The sequence below is a fragment of the Macaca nemestrina genome, chromosome 20 (assembly GCF_043159975.1).
Source record: "Macaca nemestrina isolate mMacNem1 chromosome 20, mMacNem.hap1, whole genome shotgun sequence".
Taxonomy (NCBI): Eukaryota; Metazoa; Chordata; class Mammalia; order Primates; family Cercopithecidae; genus Macaca; species Macaca nemestrina.
In genome coordinates this window covers 16,557,971-16,579,996 of record NC_092144.1, presented here as the reverse complement: position 1 = coordinate 16,579,996, position 22,026 = coordinate 16,557,971, and the positions used below count along the sequence as shown (strand labels likewise).

General features: G+C 59.4%; 2 protein-coding genes across 5 annotated transcripts; one reads left to right on the top strand and one right to left on the bottom strand.

Annotated features, from left to right (window-relative positions):
* Positions 1-1,105: 1,105 nt before the first annotated feature.
* Positions 1,106-9,739, bottom strand: LOC105490424 (GTP binding protein 3, mitochondrial). 4 transcript variants are annotated; one of them, XM_011756147.3, is made up of 10 exons: positions 8,016-8,121; positions 7,242-7,918; positions 6,472-6,719; positions 6,272-6,358; positions 5,982-6,184; positions 5,697-5,769; positions 5,458-5,601; positions 5,131-5,296; positions 2,834-3,112; positions 1,106-2,647 (listed from the first exon to the last, which is right to left on the bottom strand). In XM_011756147.3, the coding sequence occupies exons 2-10, from the start codon at positions 7,487-7,489 to the stop codon at positions 2,422-2,424; spliced, it is 1,674 nt and encodes a 557-aa protein (XP_011754449.1). In that variant the 5' UTR covers positions 7,490-7,918; positions 8,016-8,121; the 3' UTR covers positions 1,106-2,421. The 4 variants fall into 4 exon arrangements, with proteins under 4 accessions (XP_011754449.1, XP_011754593.1, XP_011754363.1 ...); XM_011756291.2 differs by lacking the exons at positions 7,242-7,918; positions 8,016-8,121 and adding an exon at positions 9,606-9,739; XM_011756061.3 differs by having other exon boundaries at positions 7,242-8,026.
* Positions 9,740-9,871: 132 nt separating this feature from the next.
* LOC105490384 (anoctamin 8) lies at positions 9,872-21,521 on the top strand. Its single transcript, XM_011755952.3, has 18 exons — positions 9,872-10,163; positions 10,927-11,037; positions 11,169-11,301; positions 11,484-11,622; positions 11,697-11,793; positions 13,361-13,477; positions 13,558-13,685; positions 13,784-13,945; positions 14,267-14,419; positions 14,523-14,649; positions 14,760-14,815; positions 14,940-15,014; positions 15,789-16,616; positions 16,885-17,076; positions 17,196-17,327; positions 17,420-17,530; positions 19,388-20,057; positions 20,881-21,521. Exons 1-18 carry the CDS (start codon positions 10,058-10,060, stop codon positions 21,246-21,248), a joined length of 3,705 nt encoding a protein of 1,234 aa, XP_011754254.2. The 5' UTR covers positions 9,872-10,057; the 3' UTR covers positions 21,249-21,521.
* The last annotated feature ends 505 nt before the right edge of the window (positions 21,522-22,026 follow it).

Here is a 22,026-nt window from a genome sequence, read left to right as displayed (position 1 = left end):
CAAGAGGCAAGGTTGGGCACTGCGCCATGTGCATGTAATCCCAGTGCTTTGGGAGGCCAAGGTGGGAGGATTGCTGGAGCCCAGGAGTTCAAGACCATCACTGCAATCGAGCCTAGGACACAGAGCAAAACTCTGTCTAAAAAAAAAAAAAAGATAGAAGATGCAAAATGTCCAGACTAATCCTACATTTTTCGTCCATTGAGGTACAGAGTAAAAAATAAATTAACTTAATTTTTTTTAAAAAAGGGTGGGTGTGGGCCAGGTGCGGTGGCTCACACCTGTAATCCCAGCACTTTGGGAGGCCAAGGCGGGTGGATCACGAGGTCAGGAGATCGAGACCATCCTGGCTAACACGGTGAAATGCTATCTCTACTAAAAATACAAAAAATTAGCCGGGCATGGTGGTGGGTGCCTGTAGTCCCAGCTACTTGGTAGTCTGAGGCAGGAGAATGGCATGAACCCGGGAGGCGGAGCTTGCAGTGAGCCAAGATCTCGCCACTGCACTCCAGCCTGGGTGACAGAGCGAAATTCCATCTCAAAAAATAGTAATAAATAAAAGGGTGGGTGTGGTGGCTCACGTCTGTAACCCCAGCACTTTGGGAGGCCAAGATGGGCAGATCTTGTGAGGCCAGGAGCTTGAGACCAGCCTGGGCAACATGACAAAAATCCCATCTCTACTAAAAATACAAAAGTTAGTCAGGTATGGTAGGGCACACCTATGATCCCAGCAGCTTGGGAGGCTGAGGCACGAGAATGGCTTGAGGCCAGGAGGCAGCGGTTGCAGTGAGCCGAGATCGCGCTACTGCACTCTAGTTGCCCAGGCAACAGAGCGAGACTCTGTCACACACACACACAAACACACACACACACACACACACACACACACACACACACAGAAAAAAATAAAATAAAGAAAAGAAAGACTAAAGACTAAAAAAGGAATGAGCCAGGCACAGTGGCTCACACCTGTAATCCCAGCACTTTGGGAGGTCAAGACAGCAGGATGGCTTGAGTCCAGGAGCTCAAGACCAGCCTGGGCAACCTAGTGAGACCCCCATCTCCATAATTTTGTTTTTTAAAAAAGAAATAACAATTTGTAGAACAATGAACACAACACCATTTATATATAAATCACAAGACAAACATATTTGAAAGATACATCCACAAGTATGTAAACATTCAAAGTTCTGGAAAGACGCACATTAAGCCATGACAACTGGAGAAGGGCTAAGGAAATTTTTCATGTTGAAATACTTCTGGGGCCAGTCGTGGTAGCTCACGCCTGTGATCCCAGTACGTTGGGAGGCCGAGGTGGGCAGATTACCTGAGGTCAAGGAGTTCAAGACCAGCCTGGTCAACATGATGAAACCTCGTCTCTACTAAAAACTCAAAAATTAGCCGGCCGTGGTGGCCCGCACCTGTAGTCCCAGCTACTCAGGAGGCTGAGGCAGGAGAATCACTTGAACCTGGGAGGCAGAGGTTGCAGTAAGCCGAGGTCGCACCACTGCACTTCAGCCTGGACGACAGAGTGAGTCTCTGTCTCAAAAAAACAAACAAAAAAAATAAAAATAAACAACAACAACAACAACAAAACCAAAAACTAGCCAGGCATGCTGGCACATGCCTGTAATACCAGCTACTCAGGAAGCTGAGGCAGGAGAATTGATTGAGTCCGGCAGGTGGAGGTTGCAGTGAGATGCACCACTGCACGCCAGGAAGGAAGGGAGGGAGGGAGGGAGGGAAGGAGGGAGGGAAACACTTCAGCACCTGAGTTTTTTTTTTTTTTTTTTTTTTTTTTTGAGATGGAGTCTTGCTCTGTCGCCCAGGCTGGAGTGCAGTGGCCGGATCTCAGCTCACTGCAAGCTCCGCCTCCTGGGTTCGGGCCATTCTCCTGTCTCAGCCTCCTGAGTAGCTGGGACTACAGGCGCCCGCCACCTCGCCCGGCTAGTTTTTTTTGTATTTTTTAGTAGAGACGGGGTTTCACCGTGTTAGCCAGGATGGTCTCGATCTCCTGACCTTGTGATCCGCCCGTCTCGGCCTCCCAAAGTGCTGGGATTACAGGCTTGAGCCACCGCGCCCGGCCTGTTTTTTTTTTTTTTTTTTTTTTTTTACATTCCTTTGGTATTTGCAAAATAAATTGAAAACCATGAAACAAATATCCGGAGATCCTCCTGTCTCCATCCCAACACGGATGCCCCAGCATCCAGGGTCCAACGGGACCTCCATTCAGCCCCATTCCAGGGCCTGAATCTCCAGGGAGCCCCTGCAGGGAGCTCACTACCTCTCAGCTGTGTTGCTTCATTGTTTGAGAATCAAGTTCTTTCCCAGGTGAAAGAGAATCCCGATTGGCCTAAACTGTTTCCAGATCCCCCGGGTCTCCTGGGTCTCCGCGCAACTTGGGTGCGACTTCCCTGGATCCCGTCACTTGCCCACGCAGAAGTCCCGGAAGATGATGTCCAGGATCTCCTCGGTACCCCCTCCACCTGTGAGCCGGGTCAGGTGACCCCGGGCCACCCGCAGCGCCTCTGCCGCCAGGGCCAGGTCTTTTGACGGCTTGTAGTGACTGAGGGCATCCAGGCAACCCTGGAGGTGGTGCTGGTGCCTTGCGCGGGTCAGGAGCGGGGAACCGGTGGACGGGTCCCCACACCTGGAAGAGACAAGAGACATGGTCCCTCCTAACCTTTTACAACCATCCCTTGAAGGGGAAATGGTTGCACCCATTTTGTAGGTAAAGAAATTGAAGTTGAGGGACAGGCACGCGCCCAAAGCCAGTGGGCCAGCCCACACTTGAACTGTGGATCAGGGGAGGCTGGGAGTGGGAGGGGGGGCTCACACTGCAGCTAGCTCCTTCCTCAGCGCCTCCAGGAGGCCGTCCAGACCCTCTCCCGTCAGACAGGACAGCAACAGGTGCGGGGGCAGGTCAGGACGCGGACCTGGGCCCTCTGGGGACAGCAGGTCCGACTTGTTCAGCACCAGGAGGAGGCGCTGGCTGCTGTCACTGGGGCTCTGGGCTCCCACAGAGGCTACGACGGTGGCCAGGAAGTTGCAACTGGAGGGAGAGGCCAGGTCAGAGGCGTCCAGCATGGCCAGAATGAGGTCCGCCTGCTCCAGCCTGGGGGAGCAAGGTCAACTGAGCGGGAGTCCAGTTGAGCAACTGAAGAAGGCACTGGGTAGAGAGGGACAGTGAGAAGGGCCAGGCAGAGCACGGAGGGAGCGGTAAAGCTTGAGGTGGGGAGGGTAGGAGTAGAGTACCAGGGGACTGGCAGAGTGTTGGAGGTCCAAGCCGAGCACAGAGGGTGGAACAGAGCAAGAGAGGCGGGGCACAGTGCAAGGGGCAGGGCAGAGCAAGAGGAGCGGGACACGGTGCAGGGGGCGGGGTAGAGCAAGGGCTGGGACAGAGCAGGAGGGGTGGGACACAGTGCAGGGGGCAGGGCAAAGCAAGAGGAGCGGGGCACGGTGCAGGAGGGGTGGGGCACAGCACAGGGAGTAAGGGCAGAGCAAGAAGGGTGGGACACAGTGCAGGGGGCCAGGCAGAGCAAGTAGGGCAGGGCACAGTACAGGGGGCGGGGCAGAGCAAGAAGAGCGGGACACAGTGCAGGGGGCAGGGCAGAGCGGGAGGGGCTGGGTACACTGCAGGGGGTGGGGCAGGGCAGGAGGGGCGGGGCACAGCACAGGGGGCGGGGCAGAGCAAGAGAGGCGGAGCACAGTGCAGAGGGAAGAGCAGAGCAAGAGGGGCAGGGCACAGCACAGGGGTTGGGGCTGAGCAAAAGGGGCCGGGTATAGCACTGGAGTGGGGCGACCATGAGTGGCGGGGCAGAGCAAGAAGGGCCAGACACACTACAGGGGACGAGGTGGAGCACGAGGGGCGCGGCAGAATGTAGGGGGTGGGCAGAGCACAGGGGATGGGGTAGACCACGAGGGGCAGAGCGGAGCGCCAGGGCGGGACAGAGCACGACGGGGCGGGGCAGAACGTGAGGGCTGGGTGGAGCGCTTAGGGATGAGAAACATGTCCGCAGGGCCGGGGGCAGGATTTAATCAGAACCAAATTACTGCCCGGGCACAGTGGCTAACGCCTGTAATCCCAGCACTTTGAGAGGCCAAGGCAGGTGGGTCACCTGAGGTCAGGAGTTCGAGACCAGCCTGGCCAACATGGTGAAACCCCGTCTCTACTAAATATACAAAAAATTAGCCTGGGGGCCGGGCGCGGTGGCTCAAACCTGTAATCCCAGCACTTTGGGAGGCCGAGACGGGTGGATCACGAGGTCAGCAGATCGAGACCATCCTGGCTAACATGGCGGAACCCCGTCTCTACTAAAAAAAATACAAAAAACTAGCCGGGCGAGGTGGCGGCGCCTGTAGTCCCAGCTACTCGGGAGGCTGAGGCAGGAGAATGGCGTGAACCCGGGAGGCGGAGCTTGCTGTGAGCTGAGATCCGGCCACTGCACTCCAGCCTGGGCGACAGAGCGAGACTCCGTCTCAAAAAAAAAAAAAAAAAAAAAAAAAAAAATTAGCCTGGCATTGTGGTGGGCGCCTCTAATCCCAGCTACTCGGGAGGCCGAGGCAGAAGAATCGCTTGAATCCGGGAGGCGGAGGTTGCAGTGAGCCGAGCTCGTACCACTGCACACTCCAGCCTGGGCAACAAGAGCGAAATTCCGTCTCAAACAACAACAACAACAACAACAACAAAAACAGGCCAGGTGCGGTGGCTTATGCCTGTAATCCCAACACTTTGGGAGGCCAAGGCAGGTGGGTCACCTGAAGCTCAGGAGTTAGAGACCAACTTGGCCAACATGGTGAAACCCCATCTCTACTAAAAATACAAAAAAACAGCTGGGCGTGGTCGCTCCCGCCTGTAATCCCAGCTACTTGGGAGGCTGGAGAATTGCTTGAACCCGGAAGACGGAGCTTGCAGTGAGCTGAGATCGCGCCACTGCACTCCAGCCTGGGCAACAGAGCAAGACTCGGTCTCGGAAAAAAAAAAAAAAAAAAGAACCAAATCACTGAGATCACTGTTTGAAAGGGCATAGCAGGTTCTCTGAGATTCAGGAAGAATGAAAAATAAACGCAGCAGGGAGAAAAGGCAGAGAAAGGGCCCCGCGTTCCCCTCCCATCACCACCCTGTCCGCCCACCTCTCCCGGGCGCGCCGAACGCCCTCCTGCTCCACCGGCCCCACGCCCTCCCGCAACCCAGCCGTGTCGCTCAGCAGCACAGGAAATCCGGCCAGGTCGACGGGGGTCTCCAGGACGTCACGGGTGGTCCCTGGCTCTGGGGACACGATGGACACAGGTTTCCGACCTGGGGGAGGGTCAAAAGAAGAGGAGAGGGTGGAGACAAGGGAGCTTCTTCCCCACGTTCTACCCCGTGTCTGGAGGGCGCTTTAGACCAGAACAATTCAATTACCCAGCTCCTGACCCCGCCCCTGGCACTAGGCCCCGCCCCCTCCCCCTCCCACTCACTGAGCAGGTTCACTAGGCTGCTCTTGCCGGCATTGGGGGGTCCAGTGACCACTACGTGTGCCCCTGAGCGGAGTCTCTGCCCGCGCCTGGCATCTCGTAGATGTGCACCCAAGGCCACCTCCAGTGCCCGTACTTCAATGTCCGCTGTGGGTGAGAGAAGGCAGGCAAAGAGAGACAGTGAGGGGAGCCTTTGAGGGCTGATAGAGGTGTCTTCCTCCCCCACCACTAGGTAGACCCACCTTGCTCCAGGACCCCCTCCTCCAGGTTGTCATCCTCGCCAAAATCGATATAGGCCTCCACGTGGGCCAAAGCCTGGCGGGACAGGGAGACCAGAGGTGGTGTGTGCACCCAGAAACCCACCTTCCCACACCCAATTTATCCAGCCCGACTTCAGGGGCCAGATTGGCGGCTCATAGGCCGGAAGATTTCACGCAGGGAATGGATGAGGGATTGAGGGGGGGTCTCATGCAAGGGTTGCACAGATGGGGTCTCTGAGAGAGAGAATGGACAAATGGGGAACTTGCTTTGGTGAGGGTCTCGGCCCAGCCACGGCAGAGGTGGCCCAGCTCCCCGTCCAGCTGCCTGAGGGCCTGCCGCCGCTGCGCCTCGGTTTCTGCGTGGATAAGGTCCGCCAGCCCCTCCACTTCGGTCAGGTTCAGCTTCCCATTAGCAAACGCCCGCCTGGTGAACTCGCCTGCCTCCGCAGGTCGAAGCCCTGGCACGCTGCCTGCAGGAAGGTCCTAGTCTGACGCCCTCTGGTCCCCACCCAGGCCCATCGGGAGGACCAAGCATCTCACCCAAGGCTGCAACTCACCCAAGGCCTGCAGGACGCCGCTCACCACTGCCGGGCCTCCATGCACGTGGAACTCCACGCAGTCCTCACCGGTGAAACTCCGGGGACCTAATGTGGCAGAGAGCTGACAGTCAGGAGGACAGCACAGCCAGTGCAAACTCTTAGAAGGGGGAAACTGAGTCATGGGGCCTACAGGAGGCTCGGAATCTGGTGACCCTCACCTGGGAACCAGAGGACCAGTGCGCGGTCCAGAGGCTCCCCGGAGCGGGGGTCGCTGAGGAGGCGCAGGCTGGCGTGGCGAGCAGGGGGCAGGTCTCGGGCTGCCGTGAGAATCCGGAGGGCGTGGCCGCTGGAGGGGCCGCTGGTCCGGATCACCGCGATGCCGCAGCGGCCTTGGCCAGAGCTTAGCGCGAAGATGGTGGCGCCGGAGCCGGGGGCTGCTGCGCCGCTGCTCCGGCGCGTGCACAGTCTGGAACCGGAGGGGAGGCGAATCAGCGCATCTGGGAGACTCAGTCTCAGTGTCAAGTAAACCAAGGGCTTGATGATCGCGAGATGCCCCAGTTGCGGGGGGTTCTGCGGCTGGGGGATGCATAAATTGGATGTTCTGAAGGCCGAAGGGTGACCGGATTAGGGACTGTGAGGCCAGAAGTAGACCCAGATGTGGGCTCTGCGGCAAGGCGAATGGACGATTTAGGCACGGAAGAACGCGAATGATTGCTCTGCCGCAGGGAATTGGGCCACTAAAACCCTGGGAGTGGGTCTGAGGTCCAAGTAGCACCCCAAGCTGTCACACCCCTTCCCTTGTAGCCCCACCTGCGAGGCCCACGTGCCGCTTGGGCCGCCAGGGTCCAAAGCCCCCGCCACATGGATTTACAACCTGAGACCTCCCTGCCAGACCTGCCTGTGTGGCTTCAAGTCTGGGCAGGAGGCCCCGTCCACTCCGTGGCGTGGCTAGTAAAGTGCTCAACTATTCTCGATCATCATTGGGTACCTTAGGATACGTCCCGCCCACCGTCTGAAGATCTTCGGTTCCATTGGCTGGTGCAAGGTAGAGAGGGAGGCGGGGGCTCTATGGAGGTGGGTGTAGCGAAATGTTGTTCCCCGGGCAACATGAGACCGAATTTTTAGGGTCCTAGCGCAGCGAGACTGACAATAGGAATAAGGAATGGAAGAAAGGACAGAGCGAGCTTGGCACAGGGCAGTGCAAATTACAGCGAGGGGAGGTTTTGAGTTCCGCATTTTCCATCTGATCACTCCGCAGCCTTAGGCGTGGCAAGGACCGATGTGCGCTTACTTTTTCAGTTCAAGAAAGGAGGGACTACACCTCTTTACGTTCAGGTTCAGACTGGAAACGCAGAGCATCTCAATGACCGGGAGGGATTAGTACTGGAGAACCCACGCCCTGGCCCAGGGAAAATCTTGCCCAAACTTCTGGAAAGAGTCCTACTTGCTTTTACCGGAACTCTCGAGATTCTCTCCCCTCCCTAGCGTTCCCTCCTGCCGTTCCCTTGGCTTCGGATGCCCTTCCTCATTTGACAAACTCATTCTCAAGGCCTAGCTCCAAGATCCCCTTCTCCGGGAAGTCTTGCTGGAACCCTCAGCACAGCCCTCTCTCCACTGTGGACTTCCTTGGCTCTCTCTCTCTCTCTCTTTGGCCCAGGTCTGCACCTGCAGAGACAAGTGTCCGGTCAGTCTCTGCCTCCCCGAAAGCCAGAAAGGGGAGCATCGGAGATTGCTTTCAGGTTAACCCAGGACAGCACTGAACCTCAGAATAAAGCGCTGATGGTGGAATTCCAGGCACTGGCTGGGCGGGGTCTCCGGGAGCGCCTTCGCACGACCGATTCTCTGGTTCTGGATCACAGCGGGCGGGCGGTGCACTTGCGTGTTAAGAAAAATCTGTCGGACAGAATAGAGTTCTAATACCCCCTTACCTCACCCTGCTCAATATTTTTACTTACTTTATTATTTTATTTTATTTTATTTTATTTTATTTTATTTTATTTTATTTTTGAGACAAGGTCTCACTCTGTCGCCCAGGCTGGAGTGCAGTGGCGCGATCGCTGCTCTTGCAACCTCCAAATTTTGGGCTCGCGGAATCCGCCCGCCTCAGCCTCCTGAGTAGCTGGGACGACAGGAGCAAGCCACCACGCCCGGCTAATTTTTTAAGTGTGTTTTTTTTTGTTTGTTTGTTTGTTTTTTGTTTTTTGGGTTTTTTTTTTGGCAGACACGGGGATCTCACTATGTTGCCCAGGCTTTGTTTTTTGTTTTTGTTTGTTTGTTTTTGTTTTTTGTTTTTTGTTTTGAGACGGAGTCTCGCTCTGTCGCCCAGGCTGGAGTATAGTGGCACGATCTCGACTCACTGCAACCTCCGTCTGCCAGGTTGAAGCAATTCTCCTGCCTCAGCCTCCCGAGTAGCTGGGATTACAGGTGCACCCCGCCCCGCTAACATTTTTTTGGGGGGATGGGGGACGGAGTCTCGCTCTATCGCCCAGGTTGGAGGGCAGTGGTGAGTTCTCGACTCACTGCAAGCTCCGCCTCCCGGGTTCACGCCATTCTCCTGCCTCAGCCTCCCGAGTAGCTGGGACTACAGGCACCCGCCACCACACCCGGCTAATTTTTTGTATTTTTAGTAGAGACGGGGTTTCTTTTTTTTTTTTTTTTTTTTTGAGACAGAGTCTCGCTATGTCGCCCAGGTGGAGTGCAGTGGCCGGATCTCAGCTCACTGCAAGCTCCGCCTCCCGGGTTTTTACGCCATTCTCCTGCCTCAGCCTCCCGAGTAGCCGGGACTACAGGCGCCCACCACCTCGCCCGGCTAGTTTTTTTGTATTTTTTAGTAGAGACGGGGTTTCACCGTGTTAGCCAGGATGGTCTCGAACTCCTGACCTCGTGATCCGCCCGTCTCGGCCTCCCAAAGTGCTGGGATTACAGGCTTGAGCCACCGCGCCCGGCCGAGACGGGGTTTCACCGTGTTAGCCAGGATGGTCTCGATCTCCTGACCTCGTGATCCACCCGCCTCGGCCTCCCAAAGTGCTGGGAGTACAGGCGTCAGCCATCGCGCCCGGCACATTTATTCTTTTCTCTGAAATTTACGTTTAACTAGGCGGACTGTATTTTTATTCGCTAAACTTGACAACTCTATGGGATCCTCTCCGAGGTTACATCCTGAAGGGAGTCGGTGTTAACCGGACGAAGAGTGTATGAGGAGTGTTCTGGGCAGCTAAATGGTGCTAAAGTTCCTAAGCAGGTCTTGCTGTAATTATCTATCACAGCTCTACTAGGGTGGTTGAAATTACTGTCATCAGGAATCTTCCCCAACCAGGCCCGCCCCTCCCACGTCCCTCCTTAGTCAAATTACGCCCATCTCACATTCCAAACCGGGTCTCCAGGGTCTGGAGTTTGCAAATGGGGAAACTGAGGCTCCGAGGCGGGGACCAGAAGAAAGCGTGGGTGGGGACAAGTTGGAGAATGCACCATCAGTGCGGGCGGGGACCAGCAGCAGAGAGCGAGGTGGGCGGGCGAGAAGGAAACCCAGAAAACAACACGGGCGGAGACGCGAACCAAAGAGCTAGGCGGGCGAACTCAGCTGAGAACCCGAGAGTGACGTGCACCGGGCCGGGAAGGAGAATCGAGGTTCGGCTCGGGCGGGGACGAGAAGCAGCGCTCGGGCGAGCGAGGACGGCGGCCGGCGCGGGCGGGCGCGGCCTTTGTCTCCTCCTCCCGCGCGCTCGGCGGCGGCACCGGCCCCATGAGCCCGCGGCCCCCCGGCGCCCGGGCCTTCCGTAGCCCCTGACCTGACCTGTCCTCGCCATGGCCGAGGCCGCCTCCGGCGCCGGGGGCACGTCCCTGGAGGGCGAGCGTGGCAAGAGGCCCCCGCCGGAGGGCGAGCCTGCAGCCCCGGCGTCCGGAGTTCTGGGTATGTGTGCGGCGGCTGGACCAGACTGGGTTGCAGGTGCCTGGGGAGCCCGCGTCAACTGCACGGGGAGGAGGATCGGGGTCAAACGTAACCTGGTGTGGTGTCTGGACTAGGGGCCGGCTCCTCCCGGCACTGCGGTTGCGGCCCGGCGGGCGGGGCTGGGACGGTGCTTTGGGCTGGGGTCTCAGCGCGGAGACCAGGACACGCCCCTCCGAGAGCCCCAGGCTTGGGCTGAGCCCTGCTACGCCCGGTCTGCGGGATCGCGGCGGGCCAGGGATGCGCTTGAGAGAGCCTCTCCGCGAAGAATACAGAATCATACGGTCCTGGGTTCAAATCCCAGCTCGACTGTGTGACCTTGGGCGCGTGACTTAAACGCTCTGGGCCTCAGTTTCCTCACCTGTGAAATGGGGGTAAGAACCGCACCCAGTTCCTGGGGCTGCTGCAAGGACGGCGCTGTCATAATGTGGTGAAGCGCTCAAGGCTGCTAGTGAGCGCCCCATCGATTGTGGTTTTGGAGGCGGAGCTGGGCCTCAAGAATGAGTAAGATTTGTAAGGGAGGATCTGGGGGGATGGGCATTTCTGGAGGAAGGCTGGCTGGTGCAAGGACGTGGAGGGAGGAAAATAAGCCAAGCCCAGAGCTCCTGGGGCCTTGAATGCCAGGTGGAGTGGTGAGGAGCCCTGGCGGGGGCCGGAGGGGCCAAGACTGGAGGCTGGGTTCGGAACCTAGAGTGGCCTGACCTGGGCCTGCTACGCTGCCCCCCAGATAAGCTTTTCGGGAAGCGGCTCCTGCAAGCGGGTCGCTACCTGGTATCCCACAAGGCGTGGATGAAGACAGTGCCTACAGAGAACTGCGACGTGCTGATGACCTTCCCAGGTACCCATGCCTGCCCGCCCGCCCAGTGCCCAGATGCGGCTCTCCTGAGCTCGGCTTCCCAGAGCGGGAATATGTAGGAGGCCTTGGGCCCCCTCGTGGCAAGAGCCATCGGTCCCTGTGCCCCTTGGCAGACACGACCGATGACCACACGCTGCTATGGCTGCTGAACCACATCCGCGTGGGCATCCCCGAGCTCATCGTGCAAGTCCGCCACCACCGCCACACGCGTGCCTACGCCTTCTTTGTCACCGCCACGTATGAGAGGCGAGTCCCCTGTCCCTGGCCTCTCGCTGAGCCTGCCACCTGGCTCCCCGCTCTACCAAGTGCCAACCATGCTATCCAGCTGCCCTGCGTTTGTCCCAAAGGCTTCCAGGTGCACCATCCTCAGCTCCAGGATGGTGGGCCTGGGCCTCCCTATGAGCCTACCTCCTCCGCCTTGTTCACAGCCTACTCCGAGGGGCCGACGAGCTGGGTCTGCGCAAGGCAGTGAAGGCCGAGTTTGGCGGGGGCACCCGCGGCTTCTCCTGCGAGGAGGACTTTATCTATGAGAATGTGGAGAGCGAGCTGCGCTTCTTCACTTCCCAGGTGAGGCCGGCTCTGGGCCCCCGCATGCATCCTGTGCCTATGAGTTCCCTGAGCTCACGCCCTCTTCCTCGCAGGAACGCCAGAGCATCATCCGCTTCTGGCTGCAGAATTTGCGTGCCAAGCAGGGAGAGGCGCTCCACAACGTGCGCTTCCTGGAGGACCAGCCAATCAGTGAGCAGGGCGGGGCCAACACCAATCACAGGCAGAGAGTTGGGTGGAGCTCTTCAAAGACAGCTTATCGGAGCAGGAGGGCGGGGCCTAGTCCAACCAGTCACGGGTTGGCAAAGAATGATGTACCCAATAAGTTAAAGGGGCGTGGCCTTAGCAAAAGGGTGGCGCTTATCTCCTGAGTTGGGTGGAGCTCTGAGAGGACAGCTTATCATGGCAGGAGGGCGGGGCTTATGTCCAACCAGTTAGGGGTTGGCAAAGAGTTGGGAAACCAAGGAGCTGAGGGGGCGTGGCTTTAGTCAAAGAATGGGACTTATTTCTGGGACTGGGGTCCAGGAGAGGCCCTTTCTGGGTCTGGGATAAGGTGGAGGCAGGGACCATGGACAGCACTCCACCTACAGAGTGGTATGACTCTGGGCGTTGGACTCCCCTCCAGGAAACTAGCCACCCAAGTTCACCTTCCAACAGCAACTTTTTACCATTCCTCAGACGTTCGGGTTCACAAACTGAGCTTTATTTAAAACATGGGAACAGGCGCAGTGGCTCCCAGTACTTTGGGAGGTCGAGGCGGTAGCCTCACTTGAGCCCAGGAGTTCGAGTTAGCAGTGAGCCATGGTAGCGCCACTGCACTCTGCCCAGCCTGGGTGACAGAGCGAGACCCTGTTTCAAAATAAGCAAATAAATACATAAATAAAGAAAAAGATAAGACCGAGCGCGGTGGCTGACGCCTGTAATCCCAGCACGTTGGGAGGCTGAGGCGGGCGTATCACGAGGTCAGGAAATCCAGACCATGCTGGCCAATATGGTGAAACCCCCGTCTGTATTAAAAATACAAAAATTAGCCGAGGTTTGTGGTGTGCTCCTGTAGCCCCAGCTACTCGGGAGACTGACGCAGGAGAATCGCTTAAACCTGGGAGGCAGAGGTTGCAGTGAGCCGAGATGGCACCACTGCACTCCAGCCTGGTGACACAGCGAGACCCGGTCTCAAAAAAAAAAAAAAAAAAAAAAAAAAAAAAAAAAAAAAGCCGGGTGCGGTGGCTCACACCTGTAATCCCAGCACTTTGAGAGGCCGAGGCGGGTGGATCACTTGAGGTCAGGAATTTGAGACCAGCCTGACCAACGTGGTGAAACCCCGTCTCTACTAAAATACAAAAATTAGCCGGGCGTGGTAGTGGGTGTCTGTAATCCCAGCTACTCGGGAGGCTGAGGCACGAGTATCACTTGAATGCGGGAGGCAGAGGTTGCAGTGAGCGGAGATCGCGCCACTGCACTCCAGCCTCGGTGACAGAGCGCGACTCTGTCTCAAAACAAAACAAAACAAAACAAAACAAAACAAAAAACGTGGTTCCTCACTCTCCGGGTTCCTTTGCATCCTCCCTGCCTGCCCCTACACCTACAATTTCTGAAGGAGAATCAGATCTTCTATCCATCTAGAACTCTTCCCCTGGAAAGAGCTCTAGAGGTTTAAGAGCAGGCAAAAAAACTGTGACTTGGGTTTCAGACAAAAGGGGGCTAGCCAGGCTAGGCACAGGTAGAGGTGCAGGGATAACCTGTGCTCCTCCTTCCACAGTCCCCGAGCTGGCAGCACGTGGGATCATCCAGCAAGTGTTCCCTGTCCATGAGCAGCGTATTCTGAACCGCCTCATGAAGTCATGGGTGCAGGCCGTGTGTGAAAACCAGCCTCTAGGTGCTGCCTGGGCTGGGGGGTGGGAGGGGAGTCCCAGCAGACAGACAGGGGGTGACTGAGACCCACTTGTCCCCTGGCAGATGACATCTGTGATTACTTTGGTGTGAAAATTGCCATGTACTTCGCCTGGCTGGGCTTCTACACGTCGGCTATGGTATACCCAGCCGTCTTCGGGTCTGTCCTGTATACATTCACAGAGACTGATCAGGTACTGGGCAGGGATCCGGCAAGGTCTGGGGGATTCAGAGGCGCCCTCCTTTCTGGACTGGCACAAACAATGACTCAACTCTTCTCTGCCACTCACAGACAAGCCGGGATGTTTCCTGCGTAGTCTTTGCCCTCTTCAACGTGATCTGGTCGACGCTGTTCCTAGAGGAATGGAAGCGGAGAGGGGCTGAGCTGGCATACAAGTGGGGGACGCTGGACTCACCTGGGGAAGCTGTGGAGGAGCCACGCCCCCAGTTCAGGGTCAGTTGGGGGCTGAGTCCAGGGTCTTGGAGACAGGGCAAAGGTAAATGGTGGGGGGCACTGCAGGAGCAAAGGCAGAGAGCTGTGAATAGCGTTTTTCCATCAAACAGCAAATGCCAAACCCAGGTGGGCTCTGTGTGCTCCCCAGGGGGAGGGGTGGAAGTTGGATTTGAGGGACTGGGAACAGTGCCCTAGGTGGGTGACTGAGAGGGTCACCTCCACATGATGGAGGGAAATTGAGTTCCAAGGATAGGGAGGGGTGCATGAGGCAGAGGTGGCCCCTCTAATCTCATGCTGGGCCCGGCCCTTGCCCACCATCAGGGCGTGCGACGCATCAGCCCCATCACGCGGGCCGAGGAGTTCTACTACCCGCCCTGGAAGCGGCTGCTCTTCCAGCTGCTTGTGAGCCTCCCCCTGTGCCTGGCGTGCCTCGTCTGTGTCTTCTTGCTCATGCTTGGCTGCTTCCAGCTGCAGGTGACCCTCCCCCCTACCCCCACCCACCCTATCCTTGGTGCCCAGCTCCACCTTGGGCTGAGCCCTGCAGCCAGGATGAGCCCAGAATCCCCTTCTCCCGCAGGAGCTGGTGCTGAGCGTGAAGGGGTTGCCCCGTCTCGCCCGATTCCTGCCTAAGGTCATGCTGGCCCTAATTGTTAGTGTGAGTGCCGAGGGCTACAAGAAGCTAGCCATCTGGCTCAATGACATGGGTACGCCCTGCCAGGGGGTCTCGGGGAGGAAGGTCTCCACTGCCCCTTGGGATCCTTGCCACCCTTGGGGGTACCGCGGCTGCCCGCTCACTCTTCCCCTCGGCCCCTAGAAAATTACCGGCTGGAGAGCGCCTATGAGAAGCACCTCATCATCAAAGTTGTCCTGGTGAGTCACCATCATCCGGCAGGGGGACAGCAGGGAAGCTGTGGGGTCTGTATGCGGGCGCAAGAAAGGCTCCAAGGAGTGGGGTGGGGGTGCAGGGTGACCACAGCCTGCCTCCTTCTTGCAGTTCCAGTTTGTCAACTCATACCTGAGCCTCTTCTACATCGGTTTCTACCTCAAGGACATGGAGCGCTTGAAAGAGGTGAGACCCCCACCCCAGCGGCAGTCCCCCCTGCCCCCATGGCGGCCAGCGAGGGGCCAGACCTGGCACAAGGGGTCCAAGGGCTCTCCAGCCCCTCCCTCCCCTCCTCCATCCTTCTCTCCTGTCTGTGCGTCCGTTGTCCGTCGTCTGTGCGTCCTCTCTCTGCCTGTCGTCCCCCCATCTGTCCGTCCATCTGTCCGTCGGTCCCTTCACAGCTCCTGCTCGTCCTGTCCCTGTCCCAGAGCCTCGAGCGGCAGCTGCGGGCGGTGCTGGTCCCGCTCGCGGCCCTGCGGTTCCGCCTGCTCCTCCTCTCCCTCCGGGGCCTCCTGCTCGCGGCCCGGGCCAAAGTACGGGCAGGTGGCGAGCCCGTGGGGCCTCGCCGGGGTGGGCAGCGTGGCTGTGCTGGGGGCCTGGTGCGCCGAGCTGAGGGCGCATGCGCGGAGGGAATCTGGGGTGGCGGGGAGGCCAGCAAGCAGGTGCAGGCAGCTGGGGACGCACACGGCCCGGTGCACCGGCCGAGCCTGCGGTGGGGTGGAGACGCGCTGGGCCTGCCCGGGAGGTCGGTGAGGAGCGCTGCGCCTGCCAAGCTGTAGTTTGTGGCTGAGCGCTGGGGGCCTCGCGTCCAGGCGCGTCCAAAGCAACGGAGTTAGGAACCGGATTTGGCGTGTGTCTGGGCACGGTGCTCCGGCGGGGCGCCCAGGGAGGGTGAGTCCCCCGATCCCGGCGCCCCGCTTGCCCCCCACGCGCCTCTCTCCTTCCCCTTCCTGCCCCCAGATGCTGGCCACGCTGCTGATCACCCGCCAGTTCCTCCAGAACGTGCGCGAGGTCCTGCAGCCGCACCTGTACCGGCGCCTGGGCCGCGGCGAGCTCGGCCTGCGGGCCGTCTGGGAACTGGCCCGAGCCCTGCTTGGCCTCCTGAGCCTCCGGCGCCCTGCGCCCCGCCGCCTAGAACCCCAGGCAGATGAGGGCGGGGGCGGCGGCAGCGGGGGCGGGGGTCGCAGGTGCCTCAGCGGGGGCTGCGGGGCGCCAGAGGAGGAGGAGGAGGCGGCGCCGCCGGTGGAGCGGCGGCCGGCGGGGGAAGGTGGGGAGGAGGGGGACGGGCCTCCAGGGAGCAAGGAGGAGGACGAGGAGGACGACGACGAGGAGGAGGACGAGGAGGAAGAGGAGGACGAGGAGGAGGGCGAGGAAGGGGGCCTCCTGGACTGCGGGCTCCGGCTGAAGAAGGTCAGCTTCGCTGAGCGCGGCGCGGGGCGGCGGCGGCCCGGCCCAAGCCCGGAGGCCCTCCTGGAGGAGGGGAGCCCCACCATGGTGGAGAAGGGGCTAGAGCCGGGAGTGTTCACTCTGGCTGAGGAGGACGACGAGGCGGAGGGGGCTCCCGGCAGCCCTGAACGGGAGCCCCCGGCCATCCTGCTCCGCCGGGCCGGGGGCGAGGGCCGAGACCAGGGGCCCGACGGGGGCCCGGACCCGGAGCCCGGCTCCAACAGCGATTCGACCCGTAGGCAGAGACGGCAGAACCGGTCGTCTTGGATTGACCCGCCCGAGGAAGAACACTCGCCCCAGCTCACCCAGGCGGAGCTGGAGAGCTGTATGAAGAAGTACGAGGTGAGGAGGGGGCGGGGCCTCGCAGGGGGCAGGACACACCGTCCGAGGGTGAAGGCAGTTGGGGTGGGAGGGAGTGGTGATAACAGGGCCCTTGATGCTGAGATGCTACAGGAGAGGAAGGCCTAGCCAGATAGAGGAAGCCTCTGGACTGGCCGAGGATGGGGACAGGCCCTGGGTCCATGTGGGCTAATCTGAGGGAGGCGGGCTCAATGGGAGGAAGATTGTCCGAGGGAAGAGGCTTCCAGGTCTGAGGCCCGCCCACTCTCAGGACACGTTCCAGGACTACCAGGAGATGTTCGTGCAGTTCGGCTACGTAGTGCTCTTCTCATCCGCCTTCCCCCTGGCGGCGCTGTGCGCCCTGGTCAACAACCTCATTGAGATCCGCAGCGACGCCTTCAAGCTGTGCACCGGGCTGCAGCGGCCCTTCGGCCAGCGCGTGGAGAGCATCGGCCAGTGGCAGGTGGGGGGAAGCCAAGAGCTCCGAGCTGAGGCCCAGATGGAGCCCAGGTGCAGCTGGGAGGAGCCTGGGGTCTGGGGAGGCCGACTGGACCCCGCCTGAGCCCTCCTGCCACCCTGCAGAAGGTGATGGAGGCCATGGGTGTCCTAGCGATTGTGGTCAACTGCTACTTGATCGGCCAGTGCGGGCAGCTGCAGCGCCTCTTCCCGTGGCTGAGCCCGGAGGCAGCCATCGTGTCCGTGGTGGTGCTCGAGGTGGGGCCGGCGACAGGGGCAGGGGCAGCTGGGAGGTGGGAGGGCGGCCCCAGCGTCTGCAGCCTGCAGCCTCCTCTCTACCACCCCTGCAGCACTTCGCTCTGCTCCTCAAGTACCTCATCCACGTGGCCATCCCTGATATCCCGGGCTGGGTGGCCGAGGAAATGGCCAAGCTGGAGTACCAGCGCCGCGAGGCCTTTAAGGTAGGGGGGCCAGGCTGGGCTCGGTTTTCTCACTTGGACTACTGGTGGATCTCTGATCTTGGTGACCAATTCCTTAGCGTGAGAGCAAATGCAGAGACTGCACAGAGCTGGGTGTAATAATTAGTGCTCCCTGGCTGGGTGCAGTGGCTCACTCCTATAATCCCAGTGCTTTGGGAGACCAAGGTGGGAGGATTGCTTGAGCCCAGGAGTTTGAGGCGCAGGGAGCCATGATCGTGCCACTGTACTCCAGCCTGGGTAATGGAGCAAGACCCTGTCTCTAAAAAGAGTAATAATAAGCAATAATAACTAGTGCTCACAACGGCTCCAGTCGCTTCTGGAATCCTGGTGGCATCCAGCACCAGGCTGGCCCTTCAGAACCTTCAGTCATCCACCAGCTTGCCCCATTGCATCCTGTTAGGGGACCAGGGACACAGCGGAGGCTTCCTAGAAGCCCAGCTTCTTCGGCATTCCTCAGAAAGCTATAGCATGGGCCAAGGAGCTCCCCAGTGCCTGCACAGGGAACATTCCTCGAGGATGACAATGTCCTGTGTCTGCACTGTCCCTGCAGCCTTTAGCTACAGGTGATGAGTGAGCACGCTGAAGTGGGACTGCTGCGACCAAGAAACTGAATTTTTATTTTATTGAACATGAATGCCTTTAAGTTTACATTGACAGAGCCTCGCGTGGCTACCTGGGTATAGTCTGCTGCAGCCACGGTCTTTTTTTTGTTTGTTTTTTTGAGACAGAATCTCTTTCACTCTGTCATCCAGGCTGGAGTATAGTGGCACAATCTCGGCTCACCACAACCTCCACCTCCCAGGTTCAAGCAATTCTCATGCAATTCTCGTGCCTCCCAAATAGCTGGGATTACAGACACGCACCACCACGCCCAGCTACTTTTTGTATTTTTAATAGAGATGGGGTTTCACCATGTTGGTCAGGCTGGTCTCCAATTCCTGACCTCACGCAATCTGCCCACCTCCCAAAGTGCTGGGATTATAGGCGTGAGCCACTGCGCCCAGCCTGCAGCCACGGTTCTGTCTCTTGCCTGTTCTCTGGGAAGCAGGGGATCAGTTGAGGCTCAAGATTGGTTTCCACTTTACCAATTCCTAAGACACTGTCTGGCACACAGCCGGGGACAGAGTTGATGGCCAGTGAATGTTTGTTTTCTTTTCAATTCCCAGAAAGTACCGGCATGGGTCCAGGGAGTCATTCAGTTGCACCCAATAAGCCTCGGAATCTCCAGTTCCCCAGAGAATCTCAGTGTGGGCCCGGAGATGCAGTTGGCACCCAATAAGCTTTGTTTTTTTTCTTTTTTTGAGACAGAGTCTCACTTTGTCCCCAGGCTGGAGTGCAATGGCATGATCTCAGTTCACTGCAACCTCTGTCTCCTGGGTTCAAGCGATTCCCCTGCCTCAGCATTCCGAGTAGCTGGGATTACAGGCATGCACAACCACGCTGTTAATTTTTATATTTTTGGTAGAGACGGGGTTTTGCCATGTTGGCCAGGCTGGTCTCAAACTCCTGGCCTCAAGTGATCTGCCCACCTCGGCCTCCCAAAGTGCTGGTATTACAGGCGTGAGCCACTGCGCCTGGCCCCAATAAGCATTTAAGCCTCCCTGACTTCCACAGAGAGGCCCATCATGTACCTGGGAATGCAATTGGCACCCAATAAATGATTGGATCTCTCCCACTTCTGCAGGAAGCCCCCATTGTGGGTGCAGGGATACAGTTGGAAACTAATAAGCATTTAAGTCTCCCCGACTTTTGCAGAGAGCCCTGGCATGCACCAGCCTTGGCTGGCACCTGCTAACACCCTTTCTTCTTAGTCGTGTAATGGCTTGGCTCTACCTGCAGAGACACGAGCGCCAGGCCCAGCATCGCTACCAGCAGCAGCAGCGCAGGCGACGGGAGGAGGAGGAGCGACAGCGCCATGCAGAGCACCATGCCCGGCGGGAGCATGATTCTGGTGGCCGGGAGGAGGCGAGGGCTGAGGGCTCTGGGCTGGACCCCGCCACCTCCTCCGAGAAGGCCTCTGCCAAGGCCAAGGGCAGCACTGCGGGTGGCCATGGGCCTGAGCGGCCCAAGCGCCCAGGGTCCCTGCTGGCACCCAACAACGTCATGAAGTTGAAGCAGATCATCCCACTGCAGGGCAAATTCCTCTCATCGGGGGCCACATCCTCACTGGCCACTGCAGGGGCCGGAGCCACCGCCCGGCCTCCCCCTGCCCAGTCACCCACAGGCAGCGACACCCGCCTGCCCGCCTTTCTCAGCTTCAAGTTCCTCAAGTCACCCGAGACCCGGCGGGACTCTGAGCGCAGCCACTCGCCGCCCAAAGCCTTCCACGCCGGCAAGCTCTTCCCCTTTGGTGGCACCCGGGCTGAGCCTGGGTCCAACGGGGCGGGCGGGCAGGCCCGACCAGATGGGACCCCCAGCAGTGGCGGCAGCCGGGTTCAGAGGAGTGGGCCGGTGGACGAGGCCATGGCTGAGGAGCTGGAAGCCTCCCGGCCCCAAGAGGAAGGCTCAGGTCACAAGCTTTAACTCGGGGGTGGGGACGCCGGGCTGGCTTTGGGGGTAGGGTAGGGTGGCCAGGCCTGGGGAGACGGGCTGAAGGGGACAGAGGAGGCCCGGTCTTGGGTCCTGGCAGGGACCTGGGTCAGTGGTACATGCAGCCTCTCAGTTAAAGCCTGCTTCGTATCTCCAGGGCCTTTGTTAGCCTAGAGCCCGTGCCTGACCCTCCCCAGGGAGGGATGCCAAAGCCGACTGCACCCAGGGACCCCCCACCATGCTCCCCTGCCAGGAGCGATGAGGGAGGCCCACTTCCCATCCAGCCCACCCTTCTGCTCCAGCTCACTCTGGGGGGGACTTGACCCCCCAGGCCTCTATGCAAATCCACACCCTGCAGCCCAGCTGTTCAGGAAGCACTTCCTCGGAGGTGGGGCTGGGGCTGGCTGCCCACCCAGGGAGCTCCCACATGTGCTGAGCAGAGGTGCAGGCCTCACCCCTACCCTCCCACCCCCGCCACCTCCCCTGCCCCAATCCCAGCCTGGGCTCTAGCAACCCCCTCCCCAGGGAGCCCAACAAGTGGCAGCTGCAGCACAAGGGCCATAGGTCAGAAGCCAGAGGGACTTCCTCAAACTGTCCTCCCCTTGTGACCTGGAGGGGCCGTGCCCAGAGGCAGGGTATGCATCGGAAGCCGCCCAGGGGGCCGCCCCACCTCAGTCTCTGATCAGAAGCAATAAGGCCTTTATGTGCCTGGAAGCCCGGGAGGGAGTGTGGGCAGGGTTGCCAGCCCGGCGGGGTCCGGCGGGGGCGGCATCCCCCCGGAACGGCCCCTCTCACCTCCGCAGGGACAGCGCTGGCCCCCGTGGGCGCCCCTGCCCTCCGCACCCGCCGCAGCCGGAGCCCCGCACCGCCGCCGCCAATGCCGCTGCCCCGGCCCCCGACACCGCCCGCCGGCTGCTGGCAGTGGGACGGGCCCTGGGGCTGCGGGGGTGAGGGTGCCGTCCCCCGCCAGGCCCTGGCTGCTGCCGAGTGCCCGCCCTGTGCCATGGCCGGGCCCCCACCCGCCCCCCAGCCTCTGCCAGGGGATGCCAGCTTTTACAGCCTCCCGCCACCACCGCTGCCGCCCACCTCGGAGCCCCTCGAGACCCCGGCGCCCTCCCCTAGCCCCAGCCCCAGCCCCCAGGCCGTGTGCTGGCCCAGCGGCTGGCATTAGCTCTGCCCGCCCTGCCTTCTCTTCTCATATGCAATATCAGTCATTCACAGGGGCGGCCGGTCCCCAAAATACAAGACGCCTTCAGCCCCCAACGGACCCCAGTATTGGCCGGCGCCCCCCATCTGCCGTTTTCCTTTCCAAATGAAAGGAAACCCATAAAACCAACAGAAAACACACACACACACAATAGGCGATTATTTATTTGTTTTTAATTTATTTTGTCATATTTTTGTAAAACGGCAGAAATGCAATAAAAACTCTATTTCAACAGTGCCCGAGGTCAGAGCAGTGGAAAAGGGAGTGGGGGTGGGGGAGTCTGGGTGGCTGGGGCCTGGATTGGGCACCCCCTCCCCCCATCCTGGTACAGGCTGGCTTGACCCTTGGGGGCCTCCTCCCAAAAACTGGGTCTCGGCCACAGATGGAAAACTCCGCCTCTGAGACGGCCCAGATTTGGAGGCCAACTTCAGCCCTGGCTTCAGCCACTAGACAAAGGAAGGAATCTCTAAGTGCTGAAAAGAGGCGGCAATGTGTGCACAGGCCCCAGTCCCGAGTAAGACTCCTTCTCAATGAGGACAGAGTGGTTTGCAAGACGCACCCCCTTCTGGCACACCCACCTCCTGGAACATTGTCTGGGGAGCCAGAGACAGTGGGAAGAGCTTGTGGCATGAACATCGGAAGGCACCTGGCACCTGAGCCTCCTGCAGTCCCCGAGTTGCGATGCTGAGAGAATGGCACATTTGGGTATCCCCAGGACACGGGTGGCATTGGGATGCAGCAG

What these genes read in the sequence shown, in the direction of transcription:
- LOC105490424 (XM_011756147.3), bottom strand. Translation starts at nt 7,489, where the DNA reads ATGCGGAACTCAAAACCTCCCCTCGCTGTAATTTGCACTGCCCTGTGC. An exon ending in GGAGGGGGTCCTGGAGCAAG is followed by an intron (nt 5,602 to 5,696) that starts GTGGGTCTACCT and finishes TCTCACCCACAG; the next exon opens with CGGACATTGAAGTACGGGCA. An exon ending in GTTCGGCGCGCCCGGGAGAG is followed by an intron (nt 3,113 to 5,130) that starts GTGGGCGGACAG and finishes TTGCTCCCCCAG; the next exon opens with GCTGGAGCAGGCGGACCTCA.
- LOC105490384 (XM_011755952.3), top strand. Translation starts at nt 10,058, where the DNA reads ATGGCCGAGGCCGCCTCCGGCGCCGGGGGCACGTCCCTGGAGGGCGAG. An exon ending in TTGGCTGCTTCCAGCTGCAG is followed by an intron (nt 14,420 to 14,522) that starts GTGACCCTCCCC and finishes CTTCTCCCGCAG; the next exon opens with GAGCTGGTGCTGAGCGTGAA. An exon ending in GCTGTATGAAGAAGTACGAG is followed by an intron (nt 16,617 to 16,884) that starts GTGAGGAGGGGG and finishes GCCCACTCTCAG; the next exon opens with GACACGTTCCAGGACTACCA.